At 41.3% G+C, this 20,842-nt stretch overlaps 2 protein-coding genes across 5 annotated transcripts in view; one reads left to right on the forward strand and one right to left on the reverse strand.

The window, feature by feature from the left end:
• ATM (ATM serine/threonine kinase) overlaps positions 1 to 5,966 on the forward strand; it is a 54,232-nt gene extending 48,266 nt beyond the window's left edge. The window contains exons 57-63 of the mRNA XM_083435945.1: positions 438 to 587; positions 1,900 to 2,065; positions 2,958 to 3,044; positions 3,133 to 3,247; positions 3,498 to 3,561; positions 4,517 to 4,641; positions 4,739 to 5,966. Of these exons, the coding sequence (XP_083292071.1) occupies positions 438 to 587; positions 1,900 to 2,065; positions 2,958 to 3,044; positions 3,133 to 3,247; positions 3,498 to 3,561; positions 4,517 to 4,641; positions 4,739 to 4,919 (888 nt within the window). The 3' untranslated portion in view covers positions 4,920 to 5,966. The remainder of the gene's footprint in view (positions 1 to 437; positions 588 to 1,899; positions 2,066 to 2,957; positions 3,045 to 3,132; positions 3,248 to 3,497; positions 3,562 to 4,516; positions 4,642 to 4,738) is intronic.
• A 786-nt stretch (positions 5,967 to 6,752) lies between these two features.
• LOC310675699 (protein MFI) lies at positions 6,753 to 19,574 on the reverse strand. 4 transcript variants are annotated; one of them, XM_083436720.1, is made up of 10 exons: positions 19,466 to 19,574; positions 17,591 to 17,657; positions 16,655 to 16,775; positions 14,382 to 14,474; positions 13,451 to 13,504; positions 12,042 to 12,242; positions 9,774 to 9,907; positions 8,407 to 8,577; positions 8,131 to 8,186; positions 6,753 to 7,134 (listed from the first exon to the last, which is right to left on the reverse strand). In XM_083436720.1, the coding sequence occupies exons 2-10, from the start codon at positions 17,626 to 17,628 to the stop codon at positions 6,983 to 6,985; spliced, it is 1,020 nt and encodes a 339-aa protein (XP_083292846.1). In that variant the 5' UTR covers positions 17,629 to 17,657; positions 19,466 to 19,574; the 3' UTR covers positions 6,753 to 6,982. The 4 variants fall into 4 exon arrangements, with proteins under 4 accessions (XP_083292846.1, XP_083292847.1, XP_083292848.1 ...); XM_083436721.1 differs by having other exon boundaries at positions 19,276 to 19,477; XM_083436722.1 differs by lacking the exon at positions 19,466 to 19,574 and adding an exon at positions 18,323 to 18,363.
• Positions 19,575 to 20,842: the final 1,268 nt, after the last annotated feature.

Consider the following 20,842-nt stretch of genomic DNA (forward strand, 5'->3'; position numbering starts at 1 on the left):
ATGCTCTGCCACTGAGCTCCCATCCTTCATCTCCAACATAAAAAAATGTTTTATATCAAGACAGAACATTGCTTCATCTAGCTCAGTATGGCAGTGACTCTCTAGGGACTCGGGCAAAGTTTTTCCACAGCAGCTACTACCTGAGATTCTGCTGTATGTTGGAGCTTCTGCACACAAACCTTGTTGCTCTCACAACATCTCCTCTCCTTGCCAAACTAGTTTGAAAACTGGGAGCTAGTGTTATAAATACATGTGTGTGCACTCTCTCTCTCTCTCTCTCGGGATTTTATTTCACTTTCCACAGGGCATTTTCCAATGTAAACTAGAGATTGTACCCATGATTCCAAAATGGGTTTTCAAACTAAGGTTACAAAGGAATCTGATTTGAATTGGCACTGGTTAATCATGACAGTTAATACGTCTGCTTATTCCTTAAGGTGGTTCCCCTTTCACAGAGAAGCGGTGTCTTAGAGTGGTGCACAGGAACGATTCCTCTGGGTGAATTCCTCATCAATACTGACAGCAGTGCTCACAAACGATACAGGCCAAAGGACTATAGTAGCATAGATTGCCAAAGGAAAATGATGGTGAGTCAGAAGCAAATCCTTCCCAAGCATGATATGCTGTGTCTCGCGGTATATTCCTTATTTTTGATTAAGGCTATGAACACTCACCACAAAATCGTCTGTTCTCATCACACCCACCCATACAATCTGTTTTGATGTGTTCACATCTGTAAGAAGTCAAATCCCACACTTTCCCCAATAACCTTTCATCATGAATGGGGAGTGAGTCTGCCAGTGAAAGGCTATTGCCAACTTCACAGCTGCCACAAGAAAGACGATAAAATTATTACGTCACAGCACATTTCACCAGGTCTTTTGTCTACTTCGCTTTATTTGTTTATTTATCAAATTTGTATACCGCCCTTCAGCATAAATAAAAAAAGCACAAAATACATTTTAAGAAATCAAAAACAAAACACCCACAAACCAGTAACTGCCTTCCCAAACATCTTTCCACTAATGCCCCACTGTCCAAAATTTGCAGGACAGCCACTTTGAAGTCTCCATCTACCTTCACCAAAACTACAGGTTAGATACTTTAGGTTCAACAGAAGCAACTTTTGACAGAATTCTACAGATTCTATCCTCCTTCTATATTCCAGGTCTGGCACTACCCACCCTACATGACCTAGCTAGATAGAGAGCATCCCATCCATGGGTCGTATCCTCCTCAATGCCATCCAGAGAAAGGAAGCTTGGGTACTTTATGTGAAAGGGGTGAAAGAGACCTTTCCCTGGTGCCAGCATTCAACCTTCATACACATACACTCGAGAGACAGCCAGAGCTTCAATTTTCTTAGTCCGTATCGGACCTTGATCCAAGGGACTGACTTCGGATTCACAAGCCTAGACCCCTACATTAGGGGACATTTCAACTCCTCAGATCTTTCTATACTCGCTTGAGCGTAGATCTTCAGAAGCTTATCACATAGTTGCATGTGCCTCTCCTGGTGGAAGAAGGGCTTCACCCATTCATGGATGGATCCCCCATTCATTCCTCCAGAGGAAGTGCATTCATAGTAAACCATCCAGGCTTCCCTTCTCCCATTGTCAGTTCAGGTGAGAGATAATATCTGACCCAGAGTTAACTGGTGAACTTTATAGGTTGGGCAGGGATTTGAGCCTTTATCTCCCCTACCCTTAAGCCAGCACACTGTCCACTTTGCTACACTTCACTTCAGTTTTGCCCAATTGTTGCACATCTATTGGTATTTTGAAGGGCAGGTGTTTCATAAATGTTATGTGTTGTGTTCTCACTGCAAGTGTAGCTGTACATAAGCAACAAAAGTATTTTTCACACCCATCTTTAAATTGTTTATGGTTTACTTTGAAGGAGGCCCAAAGGAAAAATCCTGAGGAGAAATGTAACGTCTTTATGGATGTATGTCAGAATTTTCAACCTGTATTTCGTTATTTCTGCATGGAAAAATTTCTTGATCCAGCAGTATGGTTTGAGAAACGGCTGGCATATACTCGCAGTGTTGCTACTTCATCAATAGGTACTGTAAAAATATGGCTGGTTTTTGGCACACTTCAATAATAATTTTCTAACTATAAAGACAAATTGAAAATAGTGCTTTGTTTCAACAAGAGCTAAAGGTCTTAATCTATTTAATAACTAAAATGTAATGACTCTTGCTGTTTTGTCCTCCTCTTCCAAGGTGCTCCATGAGCTTTAGTTGATAATACATAGATTTTGATCACAGGGGACAAGTTTTAATTGTTGGGGCTGATAGTTTTGGCGCAGTTAGAGGGCTGCTTTCTTTTCTGTAGGTATTTCCATTCAGGTGTATAGCTGACTGGGAATGAAATGCCAATGTTACTCGTTTGCTTTGTTGACTTAACTGTGAATCATCTCCCACTTGTTTTGGCATCTTCAAAAAGCACCCATGTGTGAAAGTTTACTGAGATTTAATCCATTTAATAATTAAAACGTAAACTATCATTAAAAATGGTATGGTTTATGCTGCCCAAAAGTGTACAGTAGCTGCTTTAAATATAAGATGGCAGCACGAGTGTACTGGCACTGTGACATAGCACTACATGGGATTAATTTATTTTGTGAATGGGAGAAAGAGAGGGAGCCGCAATCAGGTGTATTTTCTATCCTTAGGCATGTTCCCAAGCATTTCAATCCTCCCACCAGTTCTTTGTTCCTCTTGAAAAACCATTGCTGAAGATTAGGGGACCTTCCAGAGTAGCATTTAATGCAACATGGTAGACTGTGGTTGGAAAAGGAGAATAGACCTTCTCAGAACCTTACAAGCAAGGAAAACCTGTTGGGTGGGGAATAAATAAATGCAGAGAGAAGCTGTGAGTTATATGTATAAAGGGGGGAAATGAAATGTAGGCAAGTGCTTCTGGGTTCATTTTGAGACTTCCTTCTTTCAGTTGGCTACATACTTGGTCTTGGAGACAGACATGTACAGAATATTCTGTTAGATGAGCAAACCGCAGAACTCGTGCACATTGATCTAGGTATGTATAAACACAAGGGATCATATATCATTCTTTTGTGTATATATAACCCTTTTAAAAACGTTGCATTTCTCTTTTCCTCTGCCAGGTGTTGCTTTTGAGCAGGGCAAAATCCTTCCTACCCCAGAGATCATACCTTTCAGGCTAACAAGAGATATAGTGGATGGAATGGGCATCACTGGTGTAGAAGGAGTCTTCAGGAGGTATCTTATATAACTGCTGTTGCTTCTTAAGCATTTCACTGTTAAAGTTACAATAGAATTCCACCAGCTCAGCTTTTTGAACAAGCTTGTAGTGTAAACCAGTGAAAACCATGTTCGTTACATTTTTATTTTTGGTCTAATGAGACCCAGTAAGAAACACTGCCATTAGCTATAAAAAACAAAATGCTGTCATATATTGAAACTATTAGTGGAAAATAATTTAGAAAACTGTTCTGAAAATATCTTCTAGATGCTGTGAAAAAACTATGGTGGTTATGAGAAATTCCCAAGAAGCTTTGCTTACTATTGTAGAGGTAAGCCTTTTTTTTGTGGCTGTAGATGAAAAGCTGAAAGGTCTTGGTTGTATTTAAAAACTTTCATAAACTTCTTTGGCATTTAAACTGTGGCAGCTCCTAGTGCCACAGTTTAAATGCCAAAGAAGTTTATGAAATGTTGTAATGCAGCTCTGAACCTTTTCTGTTTCAAGGGAGCAGAATGTTTTAAGGAAGGAAAAGATGTTAGACTGACATATGAGCCCATTTGAACACACAACTGAAATTATTTAAATTTGAGGGCATGATCAAGCCCCAGCATGTGGCATGCATGCACACACATCTGCGCATGAAAGATGGCTTGGGATCAAGACTCCCAGCATGTAGTACAACACAAATTACACTGGTTACCAGTTTGTTTTGAAGTGGTGCAGTTAACCTTTAAAACCCTAAGCAGCCTAGAACCTTATTTTCTCAGGGAATGTTCATGTATATATGAACCAACCAGAATCCTGAGATCAGCATTAAGGGCCCTAAATTCTGTCCCACCCTTAGTAAATATTTTAACACAGTTGTATGATGTTTTCTACCCAGTTTCCATTAGCAACCTAGCCACTGCTGTCTTGAACAGTTGGTATTCACACTGTGTGAAGACAGTCTTACAAAAGACACACTATGGTAGTTCAACCTAGAGGTTACCATTTATCAGGTGGCCACAAACAGCTTAGAGGAAACTCTACAAGGAGTTTCTGTATTTCAAAAAGCAGATTCATTGTAGCTGTATTTGCTGTTGACAGAACATTTATAACTGCCCAATTGCTAAAATAATGGAAATGTTTTATTACCAAGATGGGACCAAATCATAACATTTAATTCACATGCTGAACAACATTGCCAGTCTAAAGATTCTCCTACAAACATGGAATCTTTATTTGCCTGCCTTTTTAGGGCATTGAGCTAGCTTCATTTAGATGCATATTTTTGCCTTGTTTTACAGGTGCTTCTGTATGACCCACTTTTTGACTGGACCATGAATCCCTTGAAAGCTTTGTATTTGCAGCAAAGGCCAGAGGATGAGACGGACATCAACTCAAGTCTCAATGGTGCTGATCGGGGATCAAAGTAAGAAATCACTACCGGGGATGGGGGTTGTGACTAACATGAACATCTGCGAGGCTCTGCAATTTATATTATCTTACTTTTTTTAAATTCTCAACAGTGATAACCAGACGTTTAATAAAGTGGCAGAGCGTGTTCTGATGCGACTTCAGGAGAAGCTTAAAGGTGTGGAAGAGGGGACAGTGCTCAGTGTAGGAGGTCAGGTGAACCTTCTCATACAACAAGCCATGGACCCAAAGAATCTCAGCCGCCTCTTTCCAGGGTGGAAAGCCTGGGTGTGAAAATGCGGGGTTGGTCTTAATGAGTAGAAAATGTTGCTGCAACGCAAGAGAACTTAGTTCCTACTGTATTTAAAATCATCAGAACTGACAGTGGAATGCGCACAGTGGTCCTTGTTTTGCTGCTATGCAATGTACTTCACCAAGAGGGCGCCACAACACTGGCAGGAGGCTACAAGAGTGTGCCAACCGTGATCACTATCCATGCTAGATAACTAACATTTAGAAGTCCCTGATCTATGGCATATGGAAGGTGCGCAAAGTTTTCCATTGCTTTAAACCTGGAGACAAGAAATTGAAGTGTTATGAAATGATACATCAGACTTAAAGCTGACAAGTACATTGCCCAAAACAAGGCTCCATATCAAAACTGGGAAGAAAAATACGTAGAAGAATTAAAAATCATATGCACAGTGTAAACTCACAATAGATTACTGTTAATGATGGCTGCAATTATTTGCCTTAAGAAAATAGATCTATTAACTATTCATTGTAATGATCTGGGTACCCTTTTGGTTTTTGTAAATGCTGATAACTGAATTTTCAGTTTTCAAAAATATATTATTTTTGTTACTCTTAGCTAGCAAAATCTTACCATGTGAAAAATGATATTTTTTTTAGCCTGTTTTCTATCATGGAAATAGTGGCTTTATCCAATATTTTGTGTTTAAACAACATGCATTCAATTTCTAATGGTTGTGTTACTGTTTTAAAAATGTAAATTGCTCTTTTATCCCCACCACTGATTATGTAATCCTTGGGAGGGAAAAGGGGCACTATAAATGAATATAAACTTACTAAGTAAGTTTAAGATATATGAAAACATGTATTTACCTTTCAGTAATAGTTTCTGGCATGTGTTTGCCTTGTTCATGCCATGGAAGGAAACAATTTGTATATGTACTTGGTATTGGATTCTGTGCTATTGGAGTATTGATTCTCTCCAAAATGGGTAATAACATCCAGCGGATCCTGACAAAAAACCTGTAGAGCTCAAAAGCTAGGGACAAAACGCTTGTATGTGAAATAAAACTATGCTGTTACAGACAAGTTTTGTCTCCAAAACCTTTTTTTACATTTGTCCTGTAAGAGAATAAATATAGTAGTATAGAAAAACTGAGCAGCAAGACCAGAGGTTTAGAACAGTACTCCCAGAGCAGAGGGAGATTGTGACTACTTCACTCCTTTAGTCCTACTGCTGTGAGCTGAGCAACAGTGTCATCCATATGGGAGCATGGGGCTGGTCTCCTCCAGACAAACCACAAACTGCTAACCAAGAACAAATGCTTGGTAGGGTAGCAGAACTGAAAAGAGTGTGTCTGAGGCCACAGAGATCCCCAGGACTGGGGGGGGGGGCAGGACTAGTTACTTCCCACCCACCCACCCATGTTATCTCAGTGCCAGTGGTTGGACAGTTTCTCGTCATCAGTTAATGACCCAAGCAGCAATAGCAGCTGTTGATGCAGGAGTTGGGATTTCTTTTGGCAAGGTGGCAGTGGCAAGTGAGGCAAGTTTCCAACAACGCAGCAACGGCAGCCATAGAGTGGGACAAGATGGCATTGTTGGTGGGTACATCTGGGGCCTGAGCCACACCCAGTGGGGACATGGGCAGTGATGTTGCTGGGGGGGGTGAGATGACAATGGGTGGACCAAGCAGACCTGACACGGATCTGGGTTAGGTCCCCTGGATTGCAGGGAGGGGGGGGGCGTCTGCTATGCTTGGCTCTAAAACGACTGACTACCTGTTCATACATCTCACAATTTTGAGGGTCCTTAGAATGTCTGGGCAACACCAGGCACTTTCAGCTAGTAGACATGCAAGTTTAAAACAGTATCTGCATTTCCAGAAGCAACTCCTTTATTCAATGTGCTTCACCACAATACTGGAATAAGGTTTGACTTAAAATACTTTTGGATTTTGTGTTAATGTGCCAGGACAAATAAGGCTGCGAAATACACAAGTACACAGAGATAGCTACTTATCTTTGAACATCCAGGTTGTTTGTTGCTTATCTGTCTTCTGAAGCTTTGCTTTGCTGCTGCTGTAGCTGCTGCTTGTAGAGTTGTCAGGTGAGTTTTGCCACTGAACTGTACGAAGTGTTTACCTTGCGCTGACTCTTTTTATCCGAATGCATTTGTGACTCTACTAGTTGCTTGATGGTGTTTGGCATCTCATTCGATTCCAAAGCGATGATTGGTTTGTCAGTAAACTGAAAACCTAAAGATTAGAATTGAAATTTAAGAAATGCATTTTAAATGACTATTTCAAATGGAACGTTGTGTTCAGAAGTTTATTCGTAGATGATGTTAAACAGCAGTTACAGTAGTAAGAGCTATTAGTTGGGATGCACTCCATTCAAATTTCAACTCTGCTATGAAATTCTGAGTAGTCTTATAGAATTACTTGAGGTTTTACATGCTGTTGAGAGTCGTTGCCTGCTGCCAAGCTCTGCACTTTTTCTGCATTTATACAGAATTGCAGAACAGTCACTCTGTGTCAGTAGTAATATGTTGACAATAATGTCAGTTATTACATTTTGAATAATATAACCAAACCAAACAGCAAACATAACTAGAAAAAACATGCCTTTTGAACTAGTTAACACCCTTAATTGGTACAATGCCACAGAATTCCCTCAAATTCCATACTTCACTTCTTAACTGGGACAGAACTGTTTTCTCTTTACCATATGACAACAGTAAGGTTACTGAAGATGCAATAAATCTAAGCAACAATTCTCTAAGCAATGTTCTTTTACAGGTCAAGGCACACATTCTTCAATACCTCTGTAATTTAGGCATTAACATGTTTCATGAAATTCAGAGAATGAATTTTAGAGCAACCTGTGAAATGCAGATGCATGCTGCAATTTCTACTGTGCAAACATTTAATGAAGTGAAGATTTTTGAAGAAAAATGCAAAATAGATCCAAATAATGCATTATACAGTCCGTGTGGCTATCACTTAGCTCTCAACCCAAACAATTAGGTTGGTAAGGTGATAAGTAGATCTGCTCACATGATTCATGCTACTTCTATCCACAGCCATTCACTTTACAGAAAGACTCTGCTTTGGTTGTAAATTGACAGGAATCATGTTACAAGCATGCAGGTAGCTGCAACACAGCTATTCTGCCAGCACTGTGTGTCAATTGGGTCTCCCATGCTGGAAAATTACATGGAGATTTGCCAGAAGGAGGCAGAGGTCCTTTACCTTGGATGCAGCTGGAAATCCTGCTTGTTCCAATTTCTTTCCATTCCTTAACATATCTAGGGACAACAAAGCCCATTCAGTAAAATGGAACAGAGGTTAGCAGAAACTCCCCCCCCCCCCCCGCCCGCAATGGCTTAATGCTTTGAAATATAGGTAATATGATAATATGGCACTATGCTGCCATTAACACATAACCTGGATATTTAAAAATAAGAGCAGCCTTTTTGACAATAAATAATTAAGACTTGGAAGAAGAAGAATAAAAGGTCAAATTACTCTTCGTAGTTGAGTGCATTTGTCCATTTCAGCAATTCATCCACTTCCCATTCCATTACATTATCTATCCCCTCATCCTTCAGAGTGTTGATTAACCCTTCTGCTGCTCTTTGAATTAATATTGTTGCATTTGTGTCCTCAGTTTTAGTTTGCAGGCTTTCGCCAAAGTACCTAGGAAACAGGAGCAGACGTTTCATTTTACAAAGGGGTAGCAAAAATAACTGTGTCCTGTGGTACCTTAAAGGCTAATGCATTAACTATGGCATCAAATCTTCATATGCATGAAAAGCAATCCTAAACTGGCTATCATACACGAAAGGGAGAGGGGGTTAGATGGAGATTTAATGCAAAAAGAGCAGACAGTGACAACTGCCTAAAAGCAAAATAATAATTTACAGTGAACCACCAACAAGGCAGTGTTCATGACAATGTAAACACCCTAGGAGGTTGCTAGTTTTCTGCTACTTTCTGAACACTGAAAGTTCATGTTAATACCTAGAAAGTAACAAGTTTAAACTTCTCAGGACACCTATATCGGATCCTAAGACGGCCATCCTTGAACAAAGGAACTTTAAAAGGAAGTTCCAGGATGAAACTGCTGAATTAAAATTTATCAGGCAATTCAATTCTTTCACCTGTTGCTTGAATAGAAAGCGCAGATTTTCTCACACTACATGTGACACCAAGGCCGGGGGATTGTGTTATCACCAGGACTGTCTTGTCAACTGATCACCTTTTGATAAACCCGTGTCTCTTCTTTTTGCATGTAGTTTCCCTCTGAGCTCATTTCCCTTACAGTACGGACAGCTGGCAGGAGAGCAAGACATGCTTGTACCTGCCCATTGGCAGTGGGAGGCTGAAGCAGTTTCCATTGAATGGAAAGCCCTTCTCCCTCCCCATCTCTGCTTTTCAAAACTCCAAAAAGCAGAGGTTCCAAGAGCCAAACAGGACTATGTTGTAAAACCTCTGTGTTGTAAAATCCCCTTGCTGTTCTTTAAATCACTGGTTTTCAGAAGTTTAATCGGCAGCACAATTGTGATTTCAAAGTGCATCACCTGCTGTCTGTTTTTCCATTTCAGGCATTTTCCAACACAGTAAACACAGGTGTTTTATTAAGATCCCAGAAGGCCACCATACTGGCTGGCAGGATGCTTTGGGCTTGGTGGGGCCGAAATGAGCCAGCAAAAGCGATGGAACTTTTTAACCTATGATTTATAGCAAACTGTGTCTAGTTGGCCAATGAATATAGTGCCTGAAGGAGGAGGCCTTTATCATGACAATTGTATGAATGGTAATAAAATTATTCAGAAGATAAAATTAAAACAGTTCACTGTTATGTACAGCACTTCAAACCTGCAGAAGCTCACATTTTTTTCAGCCACTCTATTTTTCTTCTTTTTCTTTTTCTTTCTACAGCTTGTTTCTTCTGCACCTTGCAGTAGTGGAATTCCTTTATTCGGATGTTGTCTTTAGCAGTGTAGGGGTCCATGCCCTTCCAAAACTGAAACACATTTTTTCACAAACTGTTACAAATGCATAATAATTTTCTGACCCTTGTCAATGCTAACCTCCTTCCTTCTCCATTTATGCCATTGTCTCTACATTGGTACCTCGGGTTAAGTACTTAATTCGTTCCGGAGGTCCGTTCTTAACCTGAAACTGTTCTTAACCTGAAGCACCACTTTAGCTAATGGGGCCTCCTGCTGCTGCCGCGCCGCCGCACGATTTCTGTTCTCATCCTGAAGCAAAGTTCTTAACCCGAGGTAATATTTCTGGGTTAGCGGAGTCTCTAACCTGAAGCGTATGTAACCCGAGGTACCACTATATATGAATTTCCTGGTCACACACAGCTCTGCAGAGGATATTGCTGTTCGTGTACAGCCACCGAAATGTAACTTCCTTGCCTCTCCCCCTCTTGTTTTGTAGTGAAGCAAAATAAAAATAAAATCAATGAGCTTCAGTTCTTCTTGCCCATGCTCCGCTTAACTGACAGCTGCTTGCAAGGGCAGAGGAACATCAGAGAACAGTTGTGTTTGTGGTTATACAGAGGATGGAGGATGCTACCACAGAGTTTAGCGTTGCTGTCATCATAGGTGTTCTGGTAGTCTCTTAACTCCAGAAAGATCCATGTTGCCTGGTAACACATGGGAACCAAGGGTTCAGACATGTAGGGCAAAAAATAGTTGGCATTTGCTGACATCGATTCATACTGACATCCTCCTCAGGTATGCATACCAACACATGAACTCCAATATATGGAAATGTATTCCCCCCCCCCTGCTCTTGCCTACAACTTAATTAAGCCATCCCAGGCACTTCCTAATTTGGTGCTCTTACGAGTTCCCAGGAAGGAAGCAGCTTACTAATAGCAGCCTCGCTACTGACTTTCAAGCATCTCTTTGAAGATCTTTTTATGATGACTTGTCTATGCAGCTGTTTCTTGGTTAGCCAGTCATTTTAATGTTGGTTTTTCCCTAATTGTTTCTATGGTGTTTTATGTTTCATTATACTTTTATATACGGTTGTACATCGCTTTGATGTTTTGTATGGGTTGGCAGTATGTAAATATCTTTATAAATAAAAGCACTGCTGCCGCCACTGCCACATTAGAATCTGTTAGCGTACCAGAGGTGCACATGTGGTACCCTATTTGTACTCCACAATCTGTTGAACTCGCTACTGGCTGCAGGAAACTCAAATCCGAATGGTATACTCACTTGTACTTCCTTGTGATACTCTAGGACACTCTCCTAGAGCTTTCTCCCTTTATTCTCATTCTTATTAATTAAAATTGTATATATACCCACCAGTCTCAGGTCGGTTCACAACATAAAAGTTTCAATACAAAAGCACAAAATACATAATAAAAATAATTAAAACAATAAGCAATTCTAATGTATACAAACTAATAAAAAATACACTCCCCAACAAAAGCCCCAAAACAACCCCCAGCCCACAAATACAAAAATCCAAATTGACATTTTAAAACAATTTAAATAAAATAAATAAAACAACACAAACCCAAGTTAAAACCCCGTCCCCAGTTAGAACAGTAATTTTAGCTAACTGGACTTTTCAGAACACGAGAAGAGCCCATCTGTCCAGCATCCTGATTTCATAGGGGACAACAATAGCCCATGGGAAGCCCACAATCAGAACCTGAATGTTGCAGTCTGATTAGTGATAACAATGATGATGATGATGATGATGATGATGATGATGAATACCCCGCCCTTGTGGCTGGGTTTCCCCAGACAATCTGGGCAGCTCCCAACAAAATCTTTAAAATACAATAAAACATCAAACATTAAAAACTTCCCTAAATATGGCTGCCTTCAGATGCCTTCTAAAAGTGAGATAGCTGTTTTTCCTTGACATCTGATGGGAGGGCGTTCCACAGGGCGGGCGCCGCTACCGAGAAGGCCCTCTGCCTGGTTCCTGCAACCTCACTTCTCGCAATGAGGGAACCACCAGAAGGCCCTCGGAGCTGGACCTCAGTGTCCGGTCTGAACGATGGGGGTGGAGAGGCTCCTTCATGCATATTAGCACCACCAGGCACCTTGTCATGTCATATAAATTAGCTTTGCTGGTATTTGAGAATGATGCAGCAGATGAAAATGCTTTTATTTTCTTACCCTGTTGGAAAGGAGTCTCCAGCCATTATTCTCTATGCGTTGGTACCAATCCCTGTGATCGTCAAAGCTTGTTTCCTGGAAACTTCGCCGTTGCCTTGACTTGGCTGCTAGCTTTGCATAGTCTTTGGGGCTGTTTGCACATAGATCCACAACAGGTCTGTGGGTAAATATCTTGTAATATACACATGGAGGAAACTTCACCTGCAGAGATATATACAATTTTAAAATGAGAAACTTGATTATTGACTACTGCACTTTTTAAAAAAAGTGTTATTGTTATTTTTTTAATTCTCTGTTGGTTGTCGTAAATGGCCCTTAATTTTAGTTCCTCTCAGAACTGGAAGCAGACTGGATTCTGCATTTCCCTAAAACTTAACATTTAGGGCCTATGATGGAACTCATTATCATTTGCATTTGACAGACTGGAGAACAGAAAGCAATTTTTACAGGTATTTAATTCAAATGAGCAGAAATAACATGTAGGACTCGTCTTCCCAGGTCGACCATTTAATTGATAAGATAAAATCCTTCTCCCTGATGTATTAGGTTTCCATGTAGATGAAGATTACTTTTCTAGGGAGAATATTAGAGTCTGAAAATCTCAATTTTATTAATTTACATTTAACAGACTTCAAAATATGCAATATAAAGTATGTAAGATGTTTAGGGACGCGGGTGACGCTGTGGGTTAAACCACAGAGCCTAGGACTTGCCGATCAGAAGGTTGGCAGTTCGAATCCCTGTGACGGGGTGAGCTCCCGTTGCTCGGTCCCTGCTCCTGCCAACCTAGCAGTTCAAAAGCACGTCAAAGTGCAAGTAGATAAATAGGTACCGCTCCAGCAGGAAGGTAAACGGTGTTTCTGTGCGCTGCTCTGGCTCGCCAGAAGCGGCTTAGTCATGCTGGCCACATGACCCGGAAGCTGTACGCCAGTTCCCTTGGCCACTAAAGCGAGATGAGCGCCACAACCCCAGAGTCGGTCACGACTGGACCTAATGGTCAGGGGTCCCTTTACCTTTACCTTAAGATGTTTAGGTATCATTTGCACTTTTGACATTCATCTAAACCAAGGGTGAGGAATGCTTTTCAGCCTGGGGGGCCTCATTCCATTCACAGCAATCTTCCTAGGGCCACATGCCAGCTGTGGGCAGAGCAATGAACCACAATCTTATCTTTGTGCAGGAGACTAATTGCCACACATACTGCCATACTCTTTTCCATCCAGACAAGCAAGGGGCATTAGCAGAGTTCAAGAATACATTCCAGACAGGTGAAAACACTGGAGGTGTCATGCAAAACAAGCCTGGGGAGAAATGGGGTGACCAGGGAGATTGCCAGGCAGAGAGGTTTGGAAGACCACATTTGGTTCCTGGGCCTGAGATGCCCCACCCCTAATCTAAGTTATACTTACCCCACCTAGTCTGAATCTTATATGAATCCCTGCTGCAGCATCTATAAATCCTGCCTGTAACCAAAGGAAATTAATTATGGCATCTTGTTTGTTATAAGACCCTTGGAGAATAGATATGTCTAAGCTTTTTGGGTTGTTGACTCTTGTTTAGCTCCCTATTTCTCTAAAATCTTGATTACTGCTTTGCTTTGTTGTTGCTGTTCTATCCAGTTAACAATAATTATTTGCAAACCTAGTTTATAGCGCATTAAGGAGCTGCAATCCTATACCTAATTACCTGCAGAAATTTGCCTGGAACAATTAATCTAAAATTATATAAACTGACTTCTTCAAGGAGATCTCAAAACTATGGCTAGCAAGATGAGGCAGGGGAAAAAAGGAGGACAGGCAGGTAGGCAAACAGGTTTTAAAATATTGATTTGCAAAACTCACTTTCAACACACTAAGGCTGCAATTCTGTACCTACATACCTGAAGGTAAGCTCCACTGAACATAAAAAGATTCAGAGTATCATAGAATTGTTGAGCTGGAAGAGAAGGGCCTCCAGTCCAACCCCCTGCAGTGCAGGAATACATATAGGATACATATAGCAATACATATAGGATTGTGATGTCAAAGCACATTAAATGTGGGTACTGGAGTTAAAGCTGGATGTTTCATAGTAACAGCCACAGTTATTGGTATTATAATTTACTGTCAACAGGTCTACAGTATGTAGCTCTCTAAAACGTCTCTTGAGTAGTCAGCCATTTTAATAATTGCTATGTATTGCTTTTAAGTATTTTTATGTTGTTGTACACCCCCCAAAAAAAAGTTTTGCAAGAGGGTAGTGTATAAATACTATTATGCATGAATAATAGATAAATAAATAATAGTTGATAGATAGTAGTGAAACAGTGAAGTTAAAAATCCTCTTCAATCTAACCCTTACCTCTTTAGGATCAATGAACCTCATCAGATGATAAGGTTCTCCGCATATTCTAAAGGAAATTAGGTCCTTATAGTAGTCAAACACACCGATATCCTGGCCACAAGAGATAAATAACAGTTGTTATTGTGGGAAGCCACCCAGAGTAACTGGCAACCCAGTCAGATGGGCGGGATACAAGAAATTCATTATTATTATTATTACCACAATTATAGTTTGTGAATAGTTAAAAAAAAAAGTTCAAAAGCCAATACATCCTGACAAGAAATTGTGGACTCTTCTTCTCCCCTTGCTTTAAAACAATCAAGTAGCTTTTTCTGTTCCAAACAGCTTAAGGAAGGGCTGGGACTCCTTAGCAGAGCACACACTCTGCATGCAGACAGTCTAAATTCAATTGCTGGCATCTCCGGGTAAGGCTGAGAAAGATCCCTGTCTGAATACCCCTGGGGAGCTGCTGTGTGGACTCAACACTGAGATAAATGGTCTGACTCAATATAAGGCAGTCTCCTAGGTTGCAGATGATTGGGAGGGGGGATCCACCTGCACCCCTGGAAAACTGCTGCTAGCCAGAGCAGACAAGACTGGTGTAAATGGTCTCAAGTTTCACACTGGACAACTGGTTCAAGAAGACCTTGTTTAATGCTTTTTCTGAAAAGATCATGCATGAACTTCAGGTTACAAGAGGCAATGGCAACCCAGGGTACTTTACCATTGACCAGTGCCTCTTTGTGACATATATTTATAGGCAGTCACACAGACAGACACTCTCATCCAAGTACTGTATATGACTTTTATTTGGAGGAACATGTAATCATGTTTGGTTTTCCCTTCTCAACGCTTCATCTTGCCCCAATTCTTGTGGCTTGTTCCTTTCCTTTTGTGGTTTCTCCCCACCTTATCCTTTGCTCTGTAAACCTATCACTAGAGGGTTTTTCTCCTGAGTTGCAGTGATACAGGCAGCTCCCAATTTATGTGGGGGCGACATTCCAAGGCACTGTGCATTTATTGAAGTGAAATCGTGTATATTTGAAACACCATTGAAAAAGTCTGCAAACACCCCATTCTGCCCTGCCCTATCCCAGCCAGTTTTGTAACATTTTTGTATGATTTGGCGGTCACTACAGAGGAATGGGAGCTTCCTTTCTGGAACTAATATCAGCTGGGGTTCTTATTTGATGTCTCTGGGATCATGATAGGAGAGGAAGGACTAAGACTCTTCTCCCTCCCCACAGCTGTAATTCTCCTCAAAAAGTCCATCGTGTGCTATTTCTATTTCAAAAATGACATGTTAATTGCTTTCATATAGTAGGCTATAAAATAAGGCAGGCATGGGAAACCTTTGGCCCTCCAGATGTCACTGAACTTCAAACTTCCCTCAGAGCCAGCCCACCCAAGAGGCAGCATGAAGCACCCGCTTCAGGTGGTGGAAGTGCAAGAGGCGGTGCCCCTGCTCATGGGGTAGAGAAGACCTAGCAAAACACTGTTGCTCAGCAGGGGGAAGCTTTTGCTATTGCTGAAAAGTGGTGGAGGGACAGAAGTGAGGTGGGGCAGGGAGCAGCACATTCCCATTTCGCCTCAGGTGGCAAAATGGGATGGGTCGCCTCAGACTCCCATCACTCCTGAAGACTGGCCATGCTTGCTGCAGCTGAAAGGAGTTCTAGTTCAGCAGCATCTGGAGAGCAGAAGGTTCCCCACGCCTGGTACAATACAATGGTACCTCGGGTTACATACGCTTCAGGTTACAGAATCCGCTAACCCAGAAATAGTACCTCGGGTTAAGAACTTTGCTTCAGAAATCGTGCTCTGGTGGCGTGGCGGCAGTGGGAGGCCCCATTAGCTAAAGTGGTGCTTCAGGTTAAGAACAGTTTCAGGTTAAGAACAGACCTCCAGAACGAATTAAGTTCTTAACCTGAGGTACCACTGTATATGGTTATAATTTGAACCTCAGGTACAGGAATACCAGGCTGACAAGCTAAAGTGCAGTCCATGTGCTACATCACCAATAAGGTTATTATTTCATTTTAATTTATTTATTTTTTATATCCTGCCTTTTCCCCAGACTGGGACTCAAGGTGGCTTACAGATAAAAATACAAAAATACAGATAAACATTAACCATTGTTCCTTGGAGTTACAACATTGATTATATTTATAAGCTATGATCTAGAAAACCACAGAAAATTAAAACCAAAACCAAAAAACCTAATTCATACTAGAGAAACCCCAGAAGCAGATTATTCTGAGGAAATGTATAGAGAAGTAGCACTTCCAACTTACCAGCCATCTTTTCCAGGCTCTCTGAATAACCGTTGCTGCTCTACTTTTTTTTTCATGTTCCTCACTGAGGTACAATTCTACGACAGCATCCGTTTTAGATGTTGAATGTCTTGAATGTTTCCTTCAAATAATATTTCAAGATATATCATTCAAACAATTAGCAATTCATTAGTTTTGCATTATTATTTTTTTAACTTCCATCATTAAAAAAATTATACAAGATAATTTTGTCTATAACCAGAACTGGACTTACTATTTTACATTTCATAATTTAGGTGAGATATTGACAAACAAAACTATCACACAAGACTTATATATAGTTTCTGCAGAAAAAATAGAAAAAAATAAAAGCAAAAGTAGAATGCCCCCTGCAAGGAGGGAAACCAAGAGGTAATAAATGCTGGTGGCTTTGATAAAGAAAAGCATTTTTTACAATGGTTTCAATAATAGATAGTAACATAATCTAAACTCTTTGAACTTACAAGTTTATTCTTTTACGATCCACAATGATAACAACGTACACTCAACTTAAAAATGGCTTGCTTCCACTATATCATGCAGAAGTGATGCACTGGAAGTTAAAAGCTTTCATACATTCTCTGGGTATTTCATTCTCTGGGTATTTACTCAGGAGTAATTTCTGGTAAATTCAATGGGGCTTACACGCTTACCGAGGAGTAAGACCCACAGAATACAACAGAGTTTACCTCTGAGTAAAAATGCATAGAATGAGGCTGTTTGTTATCTTTTAGGTACAGGCAACTTCCCACCTGCGCTCCAGACACACAAGTCCAGCCCATCCAATTACACCCCTGCCCCTTTCCACCCTCTTCTGGGTCTGAAAATGACATGTGCATTGGTGGTCGCATGCCAATTGAAAGTGGACAAAATGGCTGCTACTTGTATATACTTGTATCTTTCAATTTACAGACTTACCCACGCTTTTGTTGGCTTCTGGAGCGTTTAATTTCCATTGCAGAAAAATGCTTGGACCTGGATTATCCTATACAAAGAACCAATGGACCAGAACAAGGATTTATCGCTCATTTTCCTGACTTTATGAAAACTAATTATGTGCACTAAATGAAGAACGGCATCGGGAAAATAGTGGTTGCCTTCTATAGAGTACCAATTTTCATTCACACACACATAAGTACGTTGTTGGAGCAGCAAAATGGAACTTTTCAAAAAGATGGACACAAACAGTATTACACAAACCCCTCTGTCTAATAGGATCCTTGGTGTTTCTTCACAGATTTAAGAGCTGGCCCATGACACTTTGGCACCTGAGGTGAACTGCAAAATGGTGTCAGGTGCAGAAGGGGCGAGTGAAGATCTACACCAGGAACAAGGGTGAAATAAGGATCTACATCGGGAACTAGGGTAGGGTGGGGGAATCAAGTCAACCTTACTCGATGGTTGAAGTGGATATCAAAAGCAGTTGTGGCAGGGAGAAAGGAGCCCATTTTGAACCAGGCAGGTGCAGCACCCAGGAGAAAACAGAGGGTAGCCTCCACCATTTCCTGCCAAGGTTGGGGGGGGGGGACTGCCGAGGAGGTGGCAGATCTGACCTGCAAGGGGTGCACCAGCGGCAGCGTCCATCGCATTCCTTGGAGGACAGATTTGCTGCCCCAGTATACATCCTGCCACCTGAAGCAGTCACCACACCTTGGTCACAGGTGGGCCGGCCTTGAATAAGAACGCTTCAGACGATATAGTTTACAAACTGCTGCCCTAATTTACAAAGTAAACAAAACTAGATTTGAATAAAAAAATAACAAGCCAGCAGTAATTTGTTTAAATGAAGATAAAAGTGGCTTCATCGACGCGTCTTCTAGATTGCATTGTAAATGCTCAATAACAGTCACATTAAGACCGGATTGCAGCAATTTACTCTATCTGTGGAGCTGCCTTTGCAGGTGGTTTGGAAACTTCAACTGGTTAAAAGGAATCTGACAGATTATTACCCAGGGCCAATAGATCAGGTCATACTAGTTCAATATTAAGCCGTCTCCATTTGCAACCAGTGTACTTCTGACCTCCATTCAAAGTTCTGTCTTCTGGGGCATAAGGGTTGGAATAGCATTGGTGCATGATACCTCCCCAAATGTATCTGCTCAAACATTAAGATTAGCTTCAGAGCACCTTTAAAACATTTTATGAGAGGCACCTGCGTGGCTCCCTCTTTAAGGGCTTTTAGACAGCTGGCGAAGACTATAGGTTTCTTCAAAACTTCAAAGGGACTTTCCCAGGGAAGAGTAAATCAGGATTTAAAAGCGAGTCATGGGTGCTTCCAGACTGCTGCTACTTAAGGTGGGATTCAGGTTGTGTAATTATCAAGTTGGTTTGGCAGTTTTGCGCGCACAACCCCCCCCCCCTCCCCAATACCCTGCACTTTCCCAAAAAAGCAGATTTTTTTGCGGTAAGGAAAGTGATGGAAATTTATACTGAAAAGCAGGGTGGGTGTAGCGCAGGTAACACTTGCTGATATGCCGGGTAAAATAACTTCCCCACAAACGGGGAATGCGCCTTCAACAGCAAACAAATAAGGGCGAATGCCAAATAAACCACCCGTCAGGAAGAGCCCTTCGTCCCCAAGGAAAAGGCCAAAGAAGCCCCACCTGAAAGTTAGGAAGCGTCACCACACAAACAGAACCGCTGTGTGCGCGCACGTGTGAATGCTCCAAGAAATGCGTGCACAGGTTCTACCACATTCTCGTCCCCTTTTCTGCGCCCCCCGAGTGCAGTGGCGGCGGCTTCCCTCTCCTCGGAGCCTCCCTTCCCCTCGCCCGCCCCCCGGTCCCTTTTTACCCTCGCGCCCATAAGGAAGCGGCCTTCGTCTCTCCGCGTCCCGCTCGCGGGGTGTTTTCCGGTTGCCATAGGAACCCCCGGAGGCTTCGCGGCCTAGTCCCTTCTCCGGCCTGAGGCGAGCCAGGGAGGGGCGTGAAGAGGAGCCCCGGGTGGAAGAGGGGGAGGCCGGCGGAGCAACGCGCCTTCGGCCCGGTCTAGTTTCATTGCCGTAGGGAAGGTCGATCTGTCTTCGAAAAGCGGCGATATAAAAACATGAAAAGAAATTAGCAAGCTTGTTTCTGCCCATGTTAACAAGAGCTGTTTTATTATCAGAAATTAGTAGCAGGTGAAGTTGTGGTGGGTTTTTTTGCAATCACCTGTGAATGGCAACAGAGCAAAGGCTCTAAAAGAGGCAACTGCAAGAATTATTATTATTATTATTATTATTATTATTATTATTATTAGCACTTTTCCCGGGGAGTCATTCTTTTTTTAACTGACCCTTTAAGGACTTGGGAGGGTGTTGCTTTTGTTTTTGTTTTATTTTGGTTGTGTAGTTCATGTTTTTATATTGCAATTTTATCTTGCGAACTGACCCCCCCCCCAAGACCTGTGTATATAGGGCAGTATATACATTTAATAAATAATAACAGTAATAAATAATAACCCATGAAATTATATTGCGATGAGTTATCCTCAGCTCTCAGGAAAAGGTGGAATATAATGCCACGCCATAAATAACACACCTCCGAAACCACAAGAAGATCTAGCATGTCTATCCCAGGTCAATTGTAATTACTCCTAGATAGTTCCAACAGGGAAGAATTAAGGGGCATTAATTCTTAGTTAATTAAGTTCAGAGGTTCTCAAATTGGTCAACAGGCTACCAGCAGCCCAGAGCTTCATTCAGCTAGTGTGCAACATGCCTGTGGATTTGGAGACAACATATCCATCACACTAAATATTTATATTGATTTTTTAAAATGTTACTTTTGTTTCTTATACTTTATTGTATTCATCTATGTTTTGAATTCTGTGGAATTCAATTTGTTGTAAGAAGTAAAAGACACAATAAAAATACAGTTCAGAAACAATGTCTAGCACAGTGCATTACAATTGCTACAACAGGTAGAAAATGTCATTAAGTGATCCAACAAGTTTTCATGTGGGGGGGGTGCACGGGGAGGGCAGGAGTTTGGGAACGACTGTCCTGGTTAAAGGACTTCTCCTTATAACCAGAGCTGTGAATACACTGTGTTGCATCCTAATTAAGTTAACCAATACTGCACATTATAAAACCCTCACCATCTCCACTGTAGTCTGAATAAACTCTGCAAAATTTGCCATTTAATATGCTTCTGCTGCTTGTATTTATGTTTTTCGTTAATTTATATATAG

The sequence above is a fragment of the Podarcis tiliguerta genome (assembly GCF_965153285.1).
Source record: "Podarcis tiliguerta genome assembly, chromosome: 4".
NCBI classification, from domain to species: Eukaryota; Metazoa; Chordata; class Lepidosauria; order Squamata; family Lacertidae; genus Podarcis; species Podarcis tiliguerta.

Bases quoted from the DNA above. Each gene is read 5' to 3' on its own strand.
- LOC310675699 (XM_083436720.1), bottom strand. From the start codon at position 17,628: ATGGAAATTAAACGCTCCAGAAGCCAACAAAAGCGTGG. The intron at 13,505-14,381 runs GTAAGGGTTAGA...CTTTGGTTACAG, and splicing joins GGTTCATTGATCCTAAAGAG to GCAGGATTTATAGATGCTGC. The intron at 8,187-8,406 runs GTAATTTGACCT...TGTTGTCCCTAG, and splicing joins AATGCACTCAACTACGAAGA to ATATGTTAAGGAATGGAAAG.